The sequence below is a fragment of the Notothenia coriiceps genome, unplaced genomic scaffold (genome assembly GCF_000735185.1).
Source record: "Notothenia coriiceps isolate Sejong01 unplaced genomic scaffold, NC01 NC01_scaffold00015391, whole genome shotgun sequence".
Lineage (NCBI taxonomy): Eukaryota > Metazoa > Chordata > Actinopteri > Perciformes > Nototheniidae > Notothenia > Notothenia coriiceps.
The window spans coordinates 4,087-22,142 of NW_011348092.1; the positions used below are offsets into that span (position 1 = coordinate 4,087).

Genomic DNA, 18,056 nt, shown 5'->3' on the forward strand with positions numbered 1-18,056 from the left:
ACTGTTGCAAAAACTAAGAAGCTTATAAACATCAGGGTTAAAACTAAAAGAGCTTTACAAAAAAGTAAGACAATTAAAGATGTTTGGAGTTTTATTTGAGTTATTAATTTACATTTTTTGTCAAAAAGATGCTGATTTGAAACCGTTGTATACAGTTACGGCATTTCCTGTTTCTGCCGGAGAGAGGGGAGGCCGTCCCAAAGCTTGCTGCTGTATTTACTCCCTCCACCTGACAGGAGGGAGCCTCGTTGAGCTGCGAGTGTGGCTACAGACGGAGTTCACTCCCTCAGGGAGGGAGTGGTTTGGGATTGGGCCAAAGTTGCTATCAGAAACAAAGGCGGTGTCTCAATTCAGTGGCTGCACCCTTTGGAGTACGCAGCCTACGCGGTCCACGGAGGACCCAGCCCACGTAGACCGGGGTTGCGTTCCAATAGTCCATTTAGCTTAGGAACCTTCCTAACCAAGTGAAATGACCCAGAAGTACGTCAGTGGCAGCCATGTTAAGTGCTGTTCCAATTCCCCAAATGAAAGGAAAGGAGGTTTCAAACTTCCTTTATAACCTTCTTTAGCTTAGGAACCACTGGACCTCCCTTACCGAAAGGAGAGGAGAAAATGCTGCCCCACAATGCCTTGCGGCCGCAGCATTTGTCACACAACAGTCGGCCGTTCACGGAAACAAATGATTATGACGGAGAAATTATATCATGAAAGTTATGGTGCTTATTAAGCATTTTAAGACGTATGTGATAAGTTGCCTAAGTGCTTTGTTTTGAACGTTCATCAGTATTATAATCTAAAAGAGAAATATGAACGTTAGTTTTTACTGAAATGATCAAATAAAGTTAACATTTCACTGAGCTGTGTGGGGTTTGTTCAACTTTTAAAAGATGTTTGAATGGTGATATACACAGTGATAGATGTTAAGGACTAACGTTTATAATAAATACATTTGTATTGATTTTAAGATATTTTCAAACAATCATACGTATTGGGATCATTTGTATTAATGTGGACCGGACGGAGAGGGTAACGAGCATAAATTTCACTTTCCTTTTTTATTTCAATAACAACTTTGGTCATGAAGAATATGTTTCTCTGTTGTTCATAAAGCATAAAANCCCAGCATCACCCAAGCGCAGCTTATCGACCCAATTTCCGTTCCTTTCAGCAGCTCTGAGTGGCTGCCTTCATGGAGCCGATGGAGAAACGTTCACAGAGGCCGTAGCCCTCGAGGCGTGATAAGCGGTGTCCTGTGAAGCTTAACCCCCAAACACACGGGCCACAGCCGTTCCAGAGCTCAGACGTGAACTGTGAACCCCGCGCGCGGTCAGGGAAATATCCGATTGGGGTGCCAAACCGACACACCCACGCTCGCAATGAAAGGGCCCAGGCTATGCTCAGCGCCGACGCGGGTCGACACGAGAGGAACTGCCTCCGGCAACGGCGTCATCCTGTCAACCATGGTGAGGAGGTAGGGAAAAACCCTGAGAAGGAGCGCAATGCCGTACCCACGAGCTTGATGTTCCGCCTAAAAGCAGACTCAGCCTTCCGGGCCGTCCAGTCGACTCGCCTGGAATGGGGGTTGCCTACCCTTCAAAGCCTCCATTACAGCCCCTCATACAGCGGGCCTCATAACAGCGGGGCCTCATAAATGTGGGCCGGCCCGGGCGATGAAACGGATGTAGCAACAGTCACATATCCCAGCGGAACTCACGGGGAGCGAACCGGCCCTGCGAGTGGGCGGAGCGGAAACGGCCGCAACAGGCCTCAACGTTCTTGCAGCCCAAAAGCATCGCCAGGAACTCGAAAAGTCCAAACGGGCGTATCACTGCGTCTTAGGGACCGTCCAAGGGGATGCATGGGCACCTGGTGTTAACCGACGCTACCAGGTCCACTTTCAAACACACCAACGTACCGGCCAGATGTGTAGGTGATATAGTTATGTTACGTCCAGCCTTCCCCAAAGACCTTCTTAACTGTTGAGGGTGGCGGCGAGTGTCACAGCTAGCGCCTCTGCACGGCTGTCTGTTAGCCAAGAAAAAACGGTCCGGCTCTTCAGCCAAGCAACCGGAGCTCCGTAATTTGGACAGTTGGTAGCGCCGTCTGAACCCGGGAAGCAGGCGCAAGGAACATCTCATGAACAAAACCCGATGGTCTTCCCCCCTAAGCAGATTCAGCATTTCTCCATCAGCCTGAGATGGCTTGCTGTCCCTAGGCCTTGAATGTCAAAGATCTGGCGGGCTCTCCTTAGCAGATAAGCTAAATGATCTTAAGGAAGAAGGGCCTTAATCGCCTCATATTTTTCCATGGTGCGGGGGGTCGCCATAAATCCCACCAACCTGGATGACGTATAGCTTCCCATGGCTGCTACCACGTGGAAATATTTCAAATCCCCGTCACGGACTTGTCGGCAGGCAAAGTGTGCCTCCGCATGTGCGAACCACGCCGCTGCTCCCAAAACTCCAGCAGCTTTACAAAAACATTGCGATCAGCCGTGTTCATTGAGTCTTCGGAAACTTTCTCGAAAACGTCAGGGTCACCAGTGTAGTGCCGATGAAAGGGAGTCGGAGGCGGTGGTATTAAGAATGGACTTCCACCACTTTAATTATCCATTAATCTCTAAGAGGGGTTAGTACATGAACTGCTCTGCATGACAAGCTAGTAGGAATGACATCAAACCCGGCACCCTTCACTAACGGGTCCGGGTTGCAACACAAATAATATCAAGTGGTGAATTATAACGTGTCACCACAATATATTCATTTAAATATAATGCTCATTTGGCCTTTGTATGCACAATGTATTTCTCATTGGCCTATTGTCTATGGGTGCAACTCACAATGGCTTGCAATATATTATAAAGGTTGTTTTATACATTAGAAAATATAGACTTGACTTGAATAACCGATTGATTTTTTTAAAATCACAATAACTTTTATAACTAAGCTTGCTGTTATAAATGACTTTGGGCTTCAATATTGACAATATGCAAGTAGTGAGTTAAGTTGGGACATTTGGAGAAATATAGGTTCTATTAATGTTGCACATATTATTTGTTAAATTATCTATCAGTCATTAGCATATTTTTATCGTTATAATGCTGTTTTCGGACTGGTAAAACATTATTTTTGTGCACAGGTAATTTCACAGTTTTACACGTGCCATCTGTGCCAAGATTGTTTTTTTTATATTTTAAAGATAGGTGATACAAACAAGGAGACACTCCCCAAGCTTTGCATAAGCAAGCGCCATTTTAAAACAGACGAGCTAACGTTAGGTATTTCTAATTTCAACAAAGTATTTTTTAATTTCAACAAATCCACAAAAAATGGCAGGTAAAAACCCAAGTTGTGGTCGTTGGACGAGGTACAGACGTTACTCAAACTCGTTGCGGATGAAAAAAAACAGCGGGAGCTCGACGGCATATTGCATAATGAGAAAGTTTACGGGAGGTCTCTACACTTTTGGCCGTACACGGCTTCACGAGGACTTTCCCGAAGTGTAGAGGAAAAACTAAAAAAAATTAAGCGTAGTTATAGAGCCATCAAGACCACACGGCCGGAGTGGTTCCAGTAGGAAAACATGGAAGTGGTTTGACCGGATGGACGCCATATACCACTAGTCATAGACCGGTCAACGTTGGGAGGGAGGGAGGCCTGGACTCGGCAACGAAGGTGCTGGAGGCCGTGCAGGATGGTACGTTTTTGCTAACGCTCCGTTCTTTCCTTGAAAGCGTTGTGTCCCTATCTATTGTAAAGGTGTGTGCTAGATCGTATACCTGCTGGGTTTTAGGCGGAAGTGACGTAATCTGCCACCGAGGACAAGAGACGACGCCAGTAGGCTTGTTTGAGACGTGTTGCGGCTCGCCTCGAAAGTAGACGAGAATAGCCGATCGCAGCCGGGGGAGGTCTCAAAAAGCTCGCCTGAAGTCGGACAGCTCCGAGTCGGCTTCTTCTTCTTCTTCTTCTTCTTCTGCTGCTGCTTCGCCTTCTTCTTCTTCTTCTTCTTCTTCTTCTTCTTCTTCTTCTTCTTCTTCTTCCTCTTCTCTCGGTTTTTTGGCGGATTGCAAACAACTTTAAGGTGCATACCGCCACCTCTGGAGTCGGCTTGACTAAGTTTGCATTTATAAAGAATGCACACGTGTTTAATCGTTAATGTCAGATATGTACTAAGTAAATACATTTGTTCCTGCTCAAGATTAGATTAAACTATATTGTTATTGCACAGATTACTGAGACAACAAAATGCAGTTTAGCTTCCAACCAGGAGTGCAACAAGCAGTAAAGTGAAAAGTAATTTACACAATCTACAGGATAAAATATAGAATGAATTGAATGATGAATAAACAGTGAGGGGTATGAATATACACAGCAGCCTGTGAGCAGTATGAACAGTGTGTATGAATATGCTAAGATATATAAAGTATGAAAACGGTAAGCAGTGCAAGTATAGTATAACATATATAAATATTAATTTCATGATGATAAACATTGTGGAACAATGATGACAAATGTTAATGGAGGGGGCGACGTAAAACTGACGCAAAACATCAGCAAACTTTTGCCGAGCCAATTGGAGAGTTTCATCACCAGCACGTGGTAAAAACCACCAATGAGCACTCAGCTCGAGATACCAGTGAGTCGTTTCCAATCAAGCATTTCGCTTCCGCAGCCCGTGGAGAGGAACTGCACCGCCTCGCCGCGCCTCGCTCTCAAGGCTGCGGGCGTCTTTGTCTCGCGAGATTTCAACGTCTCATGTAGGCGAGCCTCCAGAGCAAGTCGGACAAAATGACTAACCATCATGCAAAGCACTAGCAAGACGTTGATCGCAATTGCACAGGTCTGCGCAGGTCTCGCTTGTCTCAAACAAGCCTATTCTCTCCTTCTGGGTGTTTTCTTGAGCTAGGTGAGCTGGAGCTGGAGGAGCTTGGTAGAGCTGGACCAGCTGTGGGGGCCAAAGTGTCTGAGGCTGGGCTGGGGCCTTACCTTCACCCCCACCCCCCTGGAGCAGGGGGTGTGGAAGAGACTCTACATCCACTCTGTGCAGGAGCTGAGGCTCACCTCACTGCAGGTCAGGAGGTCACACAGAATAACTCCAGCAGTGTAGAATATATCTTACTGAATATTAACTCTGATGTGAGTGTCATAGAGACTTCATGTTTTCAGTGGCTGTTGATGGCTACATGTACTGTATCTCGGACAGAACATGCTTAGATTGCTAATAGCTACAACTGCAATAACTCATCTCTTTTGTTTTGAAAATAATATTTTCTGCATGGCCCCTGTTTGATAAAGACTTATTTTAATAATAATGGTATTATAATACCACATTGTGAAAATAATCCACTACAAGTGTAAGATCTGCATTAAAATGGTTACTTAATTAAAAGAATAATCAGGTAAATGTACTTGAAATATTACATTTAAAATTAACCATACTCAATGCAGAAACTCTTCAAAATTATTCGAAATAGATTTTTAAAACAGTTAAAGAAAAAAGCAGCAAAATCTAATTTTGGGTGCCTGTTCATTTTTGCAAGAATAATTGACTTCAATGTTTATCAAAAATAATAAATGTTCTGTTGATTAATCAACTCATTCACTCATTGAATAATACATGAAATATTAAGGCTGTACTTCACGCTGTTAGGTAGTTTAATTTATTAAAAAACATCCTCATTTTTTTGTTCTTTGGATTTTTTATGTGAAAATGTATTTCATTTTTTGAGTAACTTAGGCTTTAAATAATTGTTGAGAACATTACAAATATTAAACTGAATGTGGAGTAGAATAAGAAAGTAAATACCCAAGTACTGGTTGTTTAAATGTGTACCAAAATTGTATTTGAGTAAAGTTACTTAGTTACATTCCAACACTGATAAACTCAAAAATCAAACATGTAGTTGTCAAATATATGAATATTAGTTATTATTGTAGGATAACTAAATCAAGATTCAGTGATAAAATGTTTATAAAAATGTAATGTATACCTCCAGGCGTCCTCCCCCCAGCAGCAGTTGGAGGCTCCACATGTCTCCTCCATCAGTAAACCTGAAGATCTGTCAGAGGCGGTCTTCATCAGTAAGGGGGGGGGCAGCCTCCATCAGCCAGCCTCCAAGAAGCATCTCAAGGACGGGGATAAGAAAGGAGAAGCAGCCTGCCCCCCACCCTGGAGAGACTCTGACAGACGTCCTGCAGACACTCTGCGCTTCAACTACCTCGACAACCTGGACCCCCCCGAGCAGGCTCTGAAAATGTAAGACGTCAAATTGGATTGTTATTGGTCAAAGAAATCAAAACATTTAAACAGTTGAAAGTGAAATCAAGATAATGTTAGCAGATGATGAACAGTTATTAAGTAGACCATTAATGAATGGTCATTACATTAGCACTCCCAAATGAAACATCGTTAATAACAGAGTCCAGAGCATGGGGCTGTGGCTGTGATGTAGAGTGGGCGGCCGTCTACCAATCAGAATATAGGTGGTTTGATCCCAGGACCCAGCCCCCACAGTCAACATGCCAATGTGTTCTTGGGCAATATACTTAAGATACAGTGTGTGAATGTGAGTCTCCCTGAGCAAGTAGCACCTTGTATGACAGCTTCTGTGTGTAAACTAATTGTAAGTGTAAAAGACTGGGAAAACGCAATATAAATGCAGTCCGTTTACCATTGATTGGCCTTAAAACAAGAGAGATTGTACAATTTGACTTTCTGTATTTACACACCATACTGTATGCAAAACTAAATGTAGATATTCAGACGCAGCTCTCAGTCCACAGCCACAATCTGACATGTGAGATAACCTAGAAATAGAAATATAGCCATATATTGTTGATGTTCACACATTCTTAAAACTGGGCCTCCTGTTTCTAACAATGCACAGTTAGAAGAAGAACTGTCGTACCATTTTACCAGCCTTACATTTACACAACACCTTAAATTATTTTTAATTTTTTGCAACAAAGTTAGGTAAGCAACATTTTTACACACAACGTTATGCTGACTATGTGGTCATAGTTTTTACATCTTTATATTTAATTTGTAGTCTCTCCATGATTGGTACCAGATCTTAACATGGAGGCTATGGTTAGCACTAGAGGTGGAAGAAGTACTCAGATCTTGTAATTGAGTAAGTGTAGAAGTAGAAGAGTTTAATAATGTAATTATGGGGGCTCTAACCATTATCTGCAATTAATTGAGCAGAGAGGGAGGTGTCGGGGGGGGGAGAAATGATGCTGATGATGGGGTGTGAGGGAGGAGGGGGGGGGGCTGGGTGAGATAGAGGACACTGTGGCATTTAATATTCAGGCTTTGGTGATATTTATCAGACAAAATTAATAATGTAATACTCTGTTACAAGTAAAAGTCCGGCAATCAAAATCTTACTCAAGTAAAAGTACAAAAGCATTTTCATGCAAGTAGTGATTATGCAGATTGGTCCATTTCAGAATAATATATATGATATGTTTTATAATGATTGATCATTAAAGTGTTCTCAAAGCTGGTAAAGGTGCAGCTAGTTTGAATGACTTTGTATACTGCAGGGTAGCTTGTGAATTTACTCCAGGTGGAACTAAAGTCTGATTCACTTGATTATATTTCACATCATTAATCCAAATATGTAAAGTAACTAATTAAGCAAATGTAGTGGAGTAAAAGTACGAAGTAGCAAAGAATGGAAATACTTAAGTAAAGTGCAAGTACCTCAAAATTGTACTTAAGTACAGTTCTTGAGTAAATGTACTTAGTTACCTCCCAACTCTGCACTTCAACCATTTACACATACACAGTGCGAATTACAGTAATATTACAATGTATCTGAACTATTCACCACCAAATGCTGCCATTAAAAAAGTCAGAATAGGGCTTAAAAAGTTTGGTGCCATCTACAGGTTCTTGCAAAGAAGCCCCATTCATTGCAGATAACGTATTATTAGATTAATGAGCGCAACAGACACATGTTGCTCTTTGACCCTTGTCATCTGCAGGTAATATAACCGATTATTATGTTTGAAAGAGTACTAATGGTGTTGCTCCACCTGCTCCTCTCCCTGCAGGCGGCGGAGGACCCCCAGACTCCCCACCTGCAGCAGCAGCACACCGAAGAAATCCCCGTCCGAGACACACTACAAGCTACGCAAAGCCAAATCGATGGTAGAACATGCTCCATCCATCACCCCCCAACCCCCCCTACTGTGACTGTGACCTCCATGTCTGAATCAGAGGAGTGGTAAACGTGGGAGGGGTCTCTGGAGATGGTGCAACCAGCAGACATCATGCATTATGGAGCAGCCTTTACACAGCATGTTAATGATGCTGCTCAGAGAGGGAGGTGTCGGTGGGAGACAAATGATGCTGATGATGGGGTGTGAGGGAGGAGGGGGGGGNGGGTGGCAGGGTGTGATAGAGGACACTGTGGCATGTAATATTCAGGCTTTGGTCATATTCATCAGACAAGATTAATTAGCATGGATACTGGAGCTAATGAAATGTGACATATGACAGTATGAAGATGGAACTATTTTACTCCAGTATTACTTAAGCACCAATTTGAGGTTTTTACTTGAGTATTTTCTTTCATGCCACTTCACTACTCCTCCGAAGAGTACTCCACAACAATTCAAAGGGAATTTAGCCTTTTATATTTTACAAAATATATCTTAAAAGGGCCCTATTATGCTCATTTTCAGGTTCATATTGCTATTCTGTGCCTCTACTGGGACATGTCTCCATGCTTTAATGTTCAAAAAGATCTTTATTTTCCTCATACTATCTGTGCTGCAGCACCTCTTTTCACCCTCTGTCTGAAACCAGAGCCCAGTCTGCTCTGACTGGTTAGCTGGCCGGCTCTGTTGTGATTGGTCAACTGTTAGTATCTGAATCAGAATCAGAATCAGAAATCCTTTAATTGTCCTGCAACGGGTGCAGGACTCTTACTTGTGAAAATGTGGTTGTCAAGGTAACCCCACTTCTCTTCCTCTTCCCTCTTCCTTCAGATGTTCCTCAGCTCCAACTGCAGACGACCTCCTCCTCCTCCTCCTCCTCCTCCTCCTCCTCTTTATTACGAGACTCGACCCTCTTGGGCGTCTCCCAGTCACGACTACCCTGTCACCAAGGAGACGGTCAGCAGCCTGATGCGCCTCGCCCAGTGGAATGCAGGGATGCGCCCGGGGCCGGTGAGGTGGGCGGGGCCCCGGCCCAGGGGGGAGGCGCTCAGGGCGTCCCAGCGCTCTCACAGGAGCCCCCCCAGTAAGAAGCACGCCCCGGGGCTCAGAGTGATGTAACACACTGCAAGACACACATTCAGGAAACATTATGGGATAAAACCACTGATTCTGCAGGAAAGTGGCAGAATTTAGGCACTGTTAAAATTGCTAATAATGTCATGTATAATTAGAATGTGTGCTGTTTGTGACCCCATTAGAAATTGTGCTGGTATTGTTACTAACTCCTGAGTGAAATTAAATCATTCATTGCTTTTATGTTTAAAGCAAAGCATTAGAAGTAATTGTAGGCTGCAGCTATTGGAGAGTCCCACAGTGGGGAAATGTTCAGTGTTATAGCCAAATGAGCCAAAAGTAACTACGTACATTTACTGAAGTAAAGTACTTCAGTACAATTGAGGTACTTGTACTTTACTTGAGTATTTACATTTTGTGTAACTTCAACCGCACTACAAATAACAGTTAAATTGTGTACTTTTACTCCACTACATGTATTTAATTACTTTACAGATGTGGATGAATGGTGTGAAATATAATCAAGTGTTAAATCAGACTTTAGTTCCACCTGGAGTAAATCCACAAGCTACTCTGCAGTATACAAAGTCATTCAAACTAGCTGCACCTTTACCAGCTTTGATAACACTTTCATGATCAATCATTATAAAACATATCATATCTATTATTCTGAAATGGACCAATCTGCACAATGACTACTTTTACTTTTGGTACTAATACTTTGACTTGAGTAACATTTTGAATGCAGGACTTTTACTTGTAACCGAGTATTCCTACACTCTAGTACTTTAACTCAAGTACAAGTTCTGATTACTTCTTCCGCCTCTGGTTGTTGCCTTCTGTATCTGTAGCATAAAAAAAGGCAAAACAAATTGAGTATGTCAAATTAAATAAAGAGTAAAGCACACATTAATACAATACAAATAAAACAAGTTCACATCCAAGGTAAAAAAAATAATAGGTAACAGCGTTATAAAAGAAAGAGAACAAATATGAGTATTGGGGTAAACATTTGAAAAACTTTCTTGGTTTTAACCTTTGGAAATACATTATGCTTTTTTAATGTACATATCTTCTCAAACTAGGACATCGCCATTGGCTGTTAAAAAAACAAAGGTTAAAAAACCCAATTTACTATTGTAGAAAATGGAAAAGTGACTCCCTTATCTTAACAGAGTGTCCTGAGGCATGTTTGTGCCTCTACCAGCAGAAAATGTTCATTTTGTTTTACATAAGAAAATATATTTATTTCATGGTGCAACAAAAATGAAAAAATAAAAATTGTATTTAAGGTTTTGGACCTTTTTCATGGAAGACCTCTGACGTCAAAGCAGGAAAAGTCGAGGTGTTGAAACTGAAAGTGTGCAGTTTTAAATGCATCTACAAAATGTTTGACATTTAACAGTTAGAATAAAATGTTTTTTGTGGGACAATTGTTTTACTGAATAGTCCAAACAAAAAAGGTATACAGTGAAATTCTGTGATTTTGATACTGATCCTTTGTTGACCAATCAGAAGTCTCACTCTGACTAACATTACAGTGGTTGTGCTCTTAGTGATTTGAATCTCAGGTGTAATCATCACTAATAAAATGTATGTTATACTTTCCCCAGGTGTTCCCCTGTTTGAGGTTCTTCCCTGGACTGTGCCTTTCTCAAACACACACAGATGAAGCTCATCGCCTCCATCAGGAACACGTAAAAGCTACAGCATCAAAGGGTGGAGTTTATATATTTCAACATGTAATGTCGGATACAACTGCAATCTCTTGGCAAGGTATTGAGTAAGAACCGCACTGCTAGTGGCAGGCTGAAAAAAAAGCCAATTATTAAGAGTCATTTTAACTCATATCATATTTGTTTTACAATATGTGAAAAGAACTCCAGAAAAAGATTTACAGAGAACAATTTGGGAAGAAAAACAGTGAAAAAAATCATCTTAAAGGAGACAGTACTGTAAATAAATATAAATCTATAAAATACTGTATGCAAACTGAGGATCTGCTGCTTTTCTTTAACTTATTTGAAACCTTTGAAAATATTGGCTTCTGAATTTAGTTTTTATATTAAGGTAAAGGTGGGGTATGCAATTTATTTCAGAAACACTTTTTGTTATATTCCATGGAATGCTCTTAACATCCAGATAGCAATGAATACATAAATAAATGTCATCTGTGGAAGCCGTGGCGCTGTAAAAAGTACAACCAATCATTTTAGCCGGCCCGGCTAAAATAACTGGATGGCCTACCTGCCTGTCAGCCTTCCATCTGTGCACAAACTTATCTCGTGCCCTAATTGGTCATGTGTGCATTTGTGTGTGTTGGAGGAGGGGCTCTGTAAGGAAGTGGGAGATTTTTTCCGGTTGTATATTTTAAAAATTCTAGCGCACTCGAGCTGGTTTCTCCAAAATTACCTACGCCACATTGGCCTGCAAATACTAATATAGACTGACTTTTTGTCAATATAAACCTGTTGACGTTTCATATTTTCTGGTAAAAAACACATTTTTAAGTACTTCAGTACATGTTCCCAATAATACTTACTATTCACTTGTTACAGTAAGTTTCAATGCAGTACTTTTAATTGTAGTGCTTTTACCCTCCACAACTGCTGTATCACAAGAAAGCAAAGGAAACAGTTTTATAAGAAATGTACCACCTTTATTCAATCCACACATCCCATTCAATACGCAGTACAAAGCCAAAGCAACTCATATAAACAGTGAGCGTGAACACAGAACATATGAAACAATAACTGACGGGAAAAGGGAATCTGTCTCAGTGTTCAACACCTGGTGCTCAACACACAGAGGGAGGCTCGGTGCACATCCATCATGATGATTCAGTCAGATATGGAATATCAGTATCATACGCACACCTGCTCCAATTATTGTACACTTATGCATCAAAAACATAGCATTCAAAGTGTGGCTCTCACACACATACGTATATATTACTAAATACAAGAGGATCAAAAATAAACAGGCCTGAATGAAAGGAAATACGCGACGTGTTAATTTATGTTTATGAACTGAATGTTAATGGATCACTATATATACACTTTATGGCTTATGATGAAATGAAGTTATTTGAGTCGGGATGAAGTTATTTTCAGGTTAGAATCCTAATATGTTTTCCTGCGAGTTTTAATATTTGAAGGCGGTGCCATGAAAAGCCAAAGGTATTTTAATTTGTTATAATGATAGGGGTGATGATGCTACAGTCATAAAGATATTATTATACTATGCTGCATGGTCAAATCTGATTAGTCATTTTATGGAAAAGTGGAGGTTTTATGCCCAAAACATTTGTATTAGTTCATTTTTTACTCTATCCGCATTCAGAAGTTACATGAACAATGAACAGTTATTAAACCTAAAGCAATGTAGTCGAGAATGATGAGATTGTCTGATGTTGAGAACGTTAGAAAATATCCAAGTGAGGATAATCAAACTCACAAAAGGGCAAATGTTAAAAGTCATTACGTTGGAAGTCAAACTTAAGGACATTTTTTGTATATTAATACCATATTTTAAAGAAAAATGTCAGGTTACGAATAGATCTAGTTCTATTTATAGATGAAACAACATGTAAATAAAGTCAAATTAAAGTTTCAATTTAAATAATGATGAGATGAATTGTTCAATTAACCACTCGGGGAATAAAACCTTTCTATTTTTCAAAGAGAATGTCAACCTCTGTCTGAAACTAGAGCTGTGTCTGCTCTGATTGGTTAGCTGTGTTGTGATTGGTCAATGGCTTAGAGGTGTCCCACCCCTTTGCCTACCACGTAAAATGTGATGGAGCCCTAGCCAATAGAAATGTGATGTCACTATGTTACGGAAGCAACCAATTCTTTTAAAACTTGTTCAGTTAAGAAGCACATATCATGTATTCAGAATGAAAGATGGCCTTTCTTTGATAGAAATGTCTGTTTAATACAAAAGCCACACAGTAAGTCACTTAAAACATGGCGAAACCAACAACAATCATTCAGAAGGATTGCCGCATTAACAGTTAAATAAAAACACATGGCGGGTCGATTTGATTTTGTTCCATCATCACAGCCTTTACAGAACTTAGAGCCAACCGGATCTTACTGGATGTGCAAAGTAAGATTAATGTTCACAGTGGATTTATTTCACAAGATTGGAGTGTGAGAAAAAACAAATACAACAGCTGAGCATAGAAAGAGAAAATGCTTTTAGCAATACTTACATCAAACCAAGGAATCCCTTATCTGCTTCAATATTTAGCCCTTCACTGCAACACACACTGATTGATTTCATTGAGACTCATTCTTCAGATCAAGTGAGAAGACAGAAACACTTCCACTTGTTTTAACACACAAACTCTGTCACAATGTAAAACCTTCACTATGAAAGGATTTATTTTGCTTCAAATTTGAATAAAAGCTGTACACTAAACTTCTTCCATTGTCAAATAAAAGATTGAGAACGTTAGTCGAAGAACATTTTTTTCCAAGTGCCGCTTGCAAAGCATGGTTACATAAGGCTGAAGGGTGTCCGTCGGTGTGCTTTGACAGCTGCTGACAGCGGAGGCAATTCATGTGGCGCTTTCATATTGTTTTTTGCAAAGTTAGAAGAAGGTTTCCATAGCTCGGAGGGAATGACTATGCAAATACACACGAGTATTAACATTGAGTCTTTTTAAATAATGTAAACATATACATCTTATTTGAGGTCAGAGCATTGATCCTCTTCATATCTGTTTAGATTTAAAAAAGAAGAAAAAACGTTACTGGAGCATCGTCCGGATGTTCTTCGGAGTGGACTCGTCGTTCAGGTGTTTTGTGGTGAATCTGAGGAGGAAGAAAAGTGTTAGTGGGAGAGTAAACAGGAAACTGATGATACAAAGCAGCCATTTTGTCTTTTTGTGCACATACTAAGGCTAAGCTAATCCAAGACAAGTTGTTCAATCTAAATGAAACGTTAATGGAGGTTTATCCATTAAATACATTATTTAAAAAAATGTTGAGAATAACAACTTCTATTTTTAATAAGTAGCTAAAAAATAATAGTTTGAAAAAACTTTGTCCTTTCGACTATTCAAATATTCAAATAGTTGGCGATTCATTTTGTTTTGGTAAACGCAAAACAGAAAAGGCTAATTGCTTGTGATTAACAAAAAAGAAGAAATAAATGATAAATGTTTGTGTGGATAAAGAAGAAGGAATCATTACTTTTGGCAGCTCTGTATTTCTTAACAGAAATGTATCTGCCAGCTAGCTAAGTCACGTAGATAACGTAAAAATATAGCAGGGTCGTTGATCTTAGCACGCTATACATGCTAGCTGCTAGTTGTAATCAACTAACAAACAAGAGTAACAAGAAACTAAGAAAAGGCAAAAAAGAGAGATCGTAAATAAGATCATAGGATAAGAAAGAAAAAAAGAGCAAGATTTTGCGAGCATGTTCTTTCTCACATAATAATTCCTGTATTTCTTTTTAAATGAGGTTACATTTGTACTTTTCTACCATGGTAGAGAGCAAACTAGTAGTATTGAGTCAGCCATTTGAGGATATTCCTAGTAATGGAAATGAATCCACAGTCAAGTTTTGACTTTGTGTCCCTGAGTGTAATACATTCTAACATCCACCTGTCCATAGTGGTAAAGCTGAACAGTTTCAATCAATTAGTTTCAACTTTCCCACAGGCTGCTGTGGCAGCTGAAGAAACAACAACAGAGGATCAGGAGGGGATAGCTGCACCCCCCCCTCGTATCTCTTCTCTTTACGAAATCGTTATGAATGTAGTTGGTTCCCTTAGGGAATAGACCGAAGTATAAATCGGGAAGTGACCGTTGTATGTGACTAACTAAAGTAACTCGGAGTAAGAAGTCTAGTTCACTCTTCTGTCTTTGTGAAGGTGAACAAAAATTGTGTTGGTTGAGACAGTGTTACATTTTTGGAGTGATCTTTCCTAAATAAAACGAAGTTAAACTTATTTTCGACATGTGATTTGAGAAAGGTAACAGTTTATTTTCTAACTCTTGCAATGCAAGGCTTCTTGTAAAAAAGTTCACGGCGAACGTTCGTACCAATTGTATTCCGGACTCCCACAGGCAGCCACACGAAACTGTCGACGACTGTCGCCTCCGTTAAGTACACGCGAAGTATAACAAAAACGTTCAATCTCTTCCCAAAGTATCGAGCCTCCCTATCTGAATACGTTTATGGTGTGCTCATAATTGAACTCAGAAAAATTTATTACATTTGTATATGTATAATAAACTCAGTCTCGTAACTTAGGAGAAGTATAGACAAATCTAAATTTTTCTTCTTTTTGCAATGACTCGTAGCAGGCCTACAAGAAGCCTCACCTGGAGCAGCAAGTCCACAAAACACCACTTAGACTCCTCCTTCTTTTCACAATCACCCTCCATTTGTCCTTTGACTACTTATTTTCGTCGGTAAAAACAGAAAAACACCGGTATGATTCGATTTCGATTTAGGTTCTGTTCAACAAGTTAGATTTACTTTGCAATTACCTCCAAATAGTAATTTATGTAATAAATTTTTTACAACTCTTATGTTGAAGTAAAAATTATTCATGATTTTTATATCAAACTTTTTTGAAACAGGAAAGCTGATAAGGTTTATAAGTTTTCAACCGCTAAGTAAAACAAAACCATTTGCGTTTTGCTTTTCCGATTAACGAAAAACCCTAATTGTTTTTCTCTTTATTTTACTATTTACAAAAACAACACCTATTTCTTCTTCCTTAGTAAGAAAACCGTGAGACATAAAGATTGTCTTACATAGACGGTCGATCGATTCAGGTGCATCTATTTTGCATTTTTTATATCGTCCCAGCAACTAGAATCGTGCGATATGTACGACGACGGTATCATACATTAGTTGATGTTTGTCTCATTGTTCTTGATTCTTTTCCGTTTTTCTCCTAGCATTTATTCTAGTATCCTATTCTTCTTTTCTCGTTCTAAAAGCCGTACCAAGAAAGAGTATGTATTTATTAAGACATAAAGAAAAATTTACCCAATGTAACATGATAAAGATGTACCATCTCTCTTGTGATCATCATAACTCAGTCGGTAAACTCCTATAAGGATCATTACCTTTACTGGTGTCAGGTTCAAAAACGAAACACAGGGACGTCACATTATGTAAGATTTAGGTGGACAGTATCACCATTTTCGATTGTTTAGTTCCCAAAGTTAGTAATCAAAGTTTGAAAGGGTTGTCCGACGGGACACCGTCGACTTCTTTGTGTTGTCTCCCTAGTCCTCCCCTATCGACGTGGGGGGGGGGTGGGTGGGAAAAGTCGGATCGGTTCGGTTTGTCTTAATTAGGACACACTTTGACTACGACACGAGGTCTTTACTTCTGGATACCAGGACGTCCTGCGAGGCAATTCAACAGGTACCGTACTTTTGGAGGTAGTGGCAACACTCAGATGTCTCCAGTGACACTTGTCGAACTCGCATGTGTTACCCCGCGCCCGGCCCGCGCGCGGGCGGTGCGGCGCCGCTTGCGATGTTGGAGCTCATGGCCTCGGACAACGAGTGGAATCCTACATGACAGTGGCGCCTTTTCATATACAACGTTTGTAGCTCATGGTTAACGGAGGATTGAGAAGAGAGAGACGCGGCGGCGGGCGGGCAGCGGCGAGGGTCGACGCGCGAAGAGGCTGCGACGCGGGGACTGCAGTTACCGCATCCGTGGAGCAGAGATGATATGGGGTTGCGGTTGGCAGTCGCCTTTTTGTAAATGGCCAGCATAGTGCATTACGTGAAATTCTACAAAACTGAAAGAAACCATGAAGTGCCGATATCAGCAAGCCGAACCATAAACCATTCTTACAGTTAAGTAAGGCAAAGTACATCGACACGAGATTAAGATAGCGCCTCGTCGGTCGGGCGGGGCGCGCGGGCGCCGGGCACGGCGTGTGGGAGGCGGCGGCGGCGGGGGCGGTGGCCTGTAACGACCAACAATCCTGATGACACTCTAGTAGTATGGCCACAGTTCGCTGCGGCGACGGGGCTTTCCCTTAAAGTTTTCGATCATGAGAGGAGAGGGGCTCTGCGCGGGCGGGCTGGCGGCGGCTGGCCGGCGGGCGCGCGGCGCCGTCCTTTCTCGCGCGCGGCTATGATGACGGTTTTTTATTATTCTTTAGTATATGTGTTATGCCGGAGGAAGCTGTGGTCATACTACTAGAGGGAGGAGAGGAGGTGTGAACAGCGGAGCCGCGATGGTCAGAGATTGGAGCACATGGGAGGACGAAGAGAGCCTTGGCATGCTGTGTGCGGTACTGTTGCTTACCTCGAAGCGGTAGAATGTTAGTGGTTGGCGGCGTGTTGCTGCGCGATATGCGAGCCAGCCTTCATCGGGCTTTCGATTGTTCAGGTTGAGAAATTGCGACGGTTAAGTGCAACTATTGCCATTTCTACCAACGATGCGACTGCCAACACAAAGATATATCTACTTGCTGCCCACGGATGGTAATGTGCGTGGGGTGCGCGCGAGATGTGCGGAGAGGCGACTGCCGAATTTCTTAGTCGCTTCCGTGTGAAACATGGAGGAGGAAGAGAGGATCGATGGAAGAATATGTAGATTCATCTTGTTCGAGGCCTGCATGTAGCTCCATAAGCGGGATCTCCGGGGGGTACATCGTCAGGAGTCGACAGGTGTCACTGGAGACATCTAGTGTTGTCATTGTATAGGAATCTAAAAAGTACGGGTACTGTGAATTGACTCGCGGACGTCTACCTGTTATCAGAAGTAAGACACTCGTCGAAGTCAAAAGGTGTCCTAATCTAAGACAAACACGACCAT

At 41.2% G+C, this 18,056-nt stretch overlaps 2 protein-coding genes across 4 annotated transcripts in view; one reads left to right on the forward strand and one right to left on the reverse strand.

The window, feature by feature from the left end:
- Nucleotides 1-1,376: 1,376 nt before the first annotated feature.
- Nucleotides 1,377-11,204, forward strand: fbxo16 (F-box protein 16). Its single transcript, XM_010775144.1, has 6 exons — nt 1,377-1,463; nt 4,906-5,070; nt 5,996-6,255; nt 8,061-8,157; nt 9,000-9,252; nt 10,856-11,204. Exons 1-6 carry the CDS (start codon nt 1,377-1,379, stop codon nt 10,912-10,914), a joined length of 921 nt encoding a protein of 306 aa, XP_010773446.1. The 3' UTR covers nt 10,915-11,204.
- Nucleotides 11,205-12,988: 1,784 nt separating this feature from the next.
- The window catches only part of fam49a (family with sequence similarity 49 member A), a 21,857-nt gene continuing 16,789 nt past the window's right edge, over nt 12,989-18,056 (reverse strand). For all 3 annotated transcript variants that reach the window (XM_010775143.1, XM_010775141.1, XM_010775142.1), the window contains exon 11: nt 12,989-14,062. In XM_010775143.1, the coding sequence (XP_010773445.1) occupies nt 13,999-14,062 (64 nt within the window). In that variant the 3' untranslated portion in view covers nt 12,989-13,998. The remainder of the gene's footprint in view (nt 14,063-18,056) is intronic.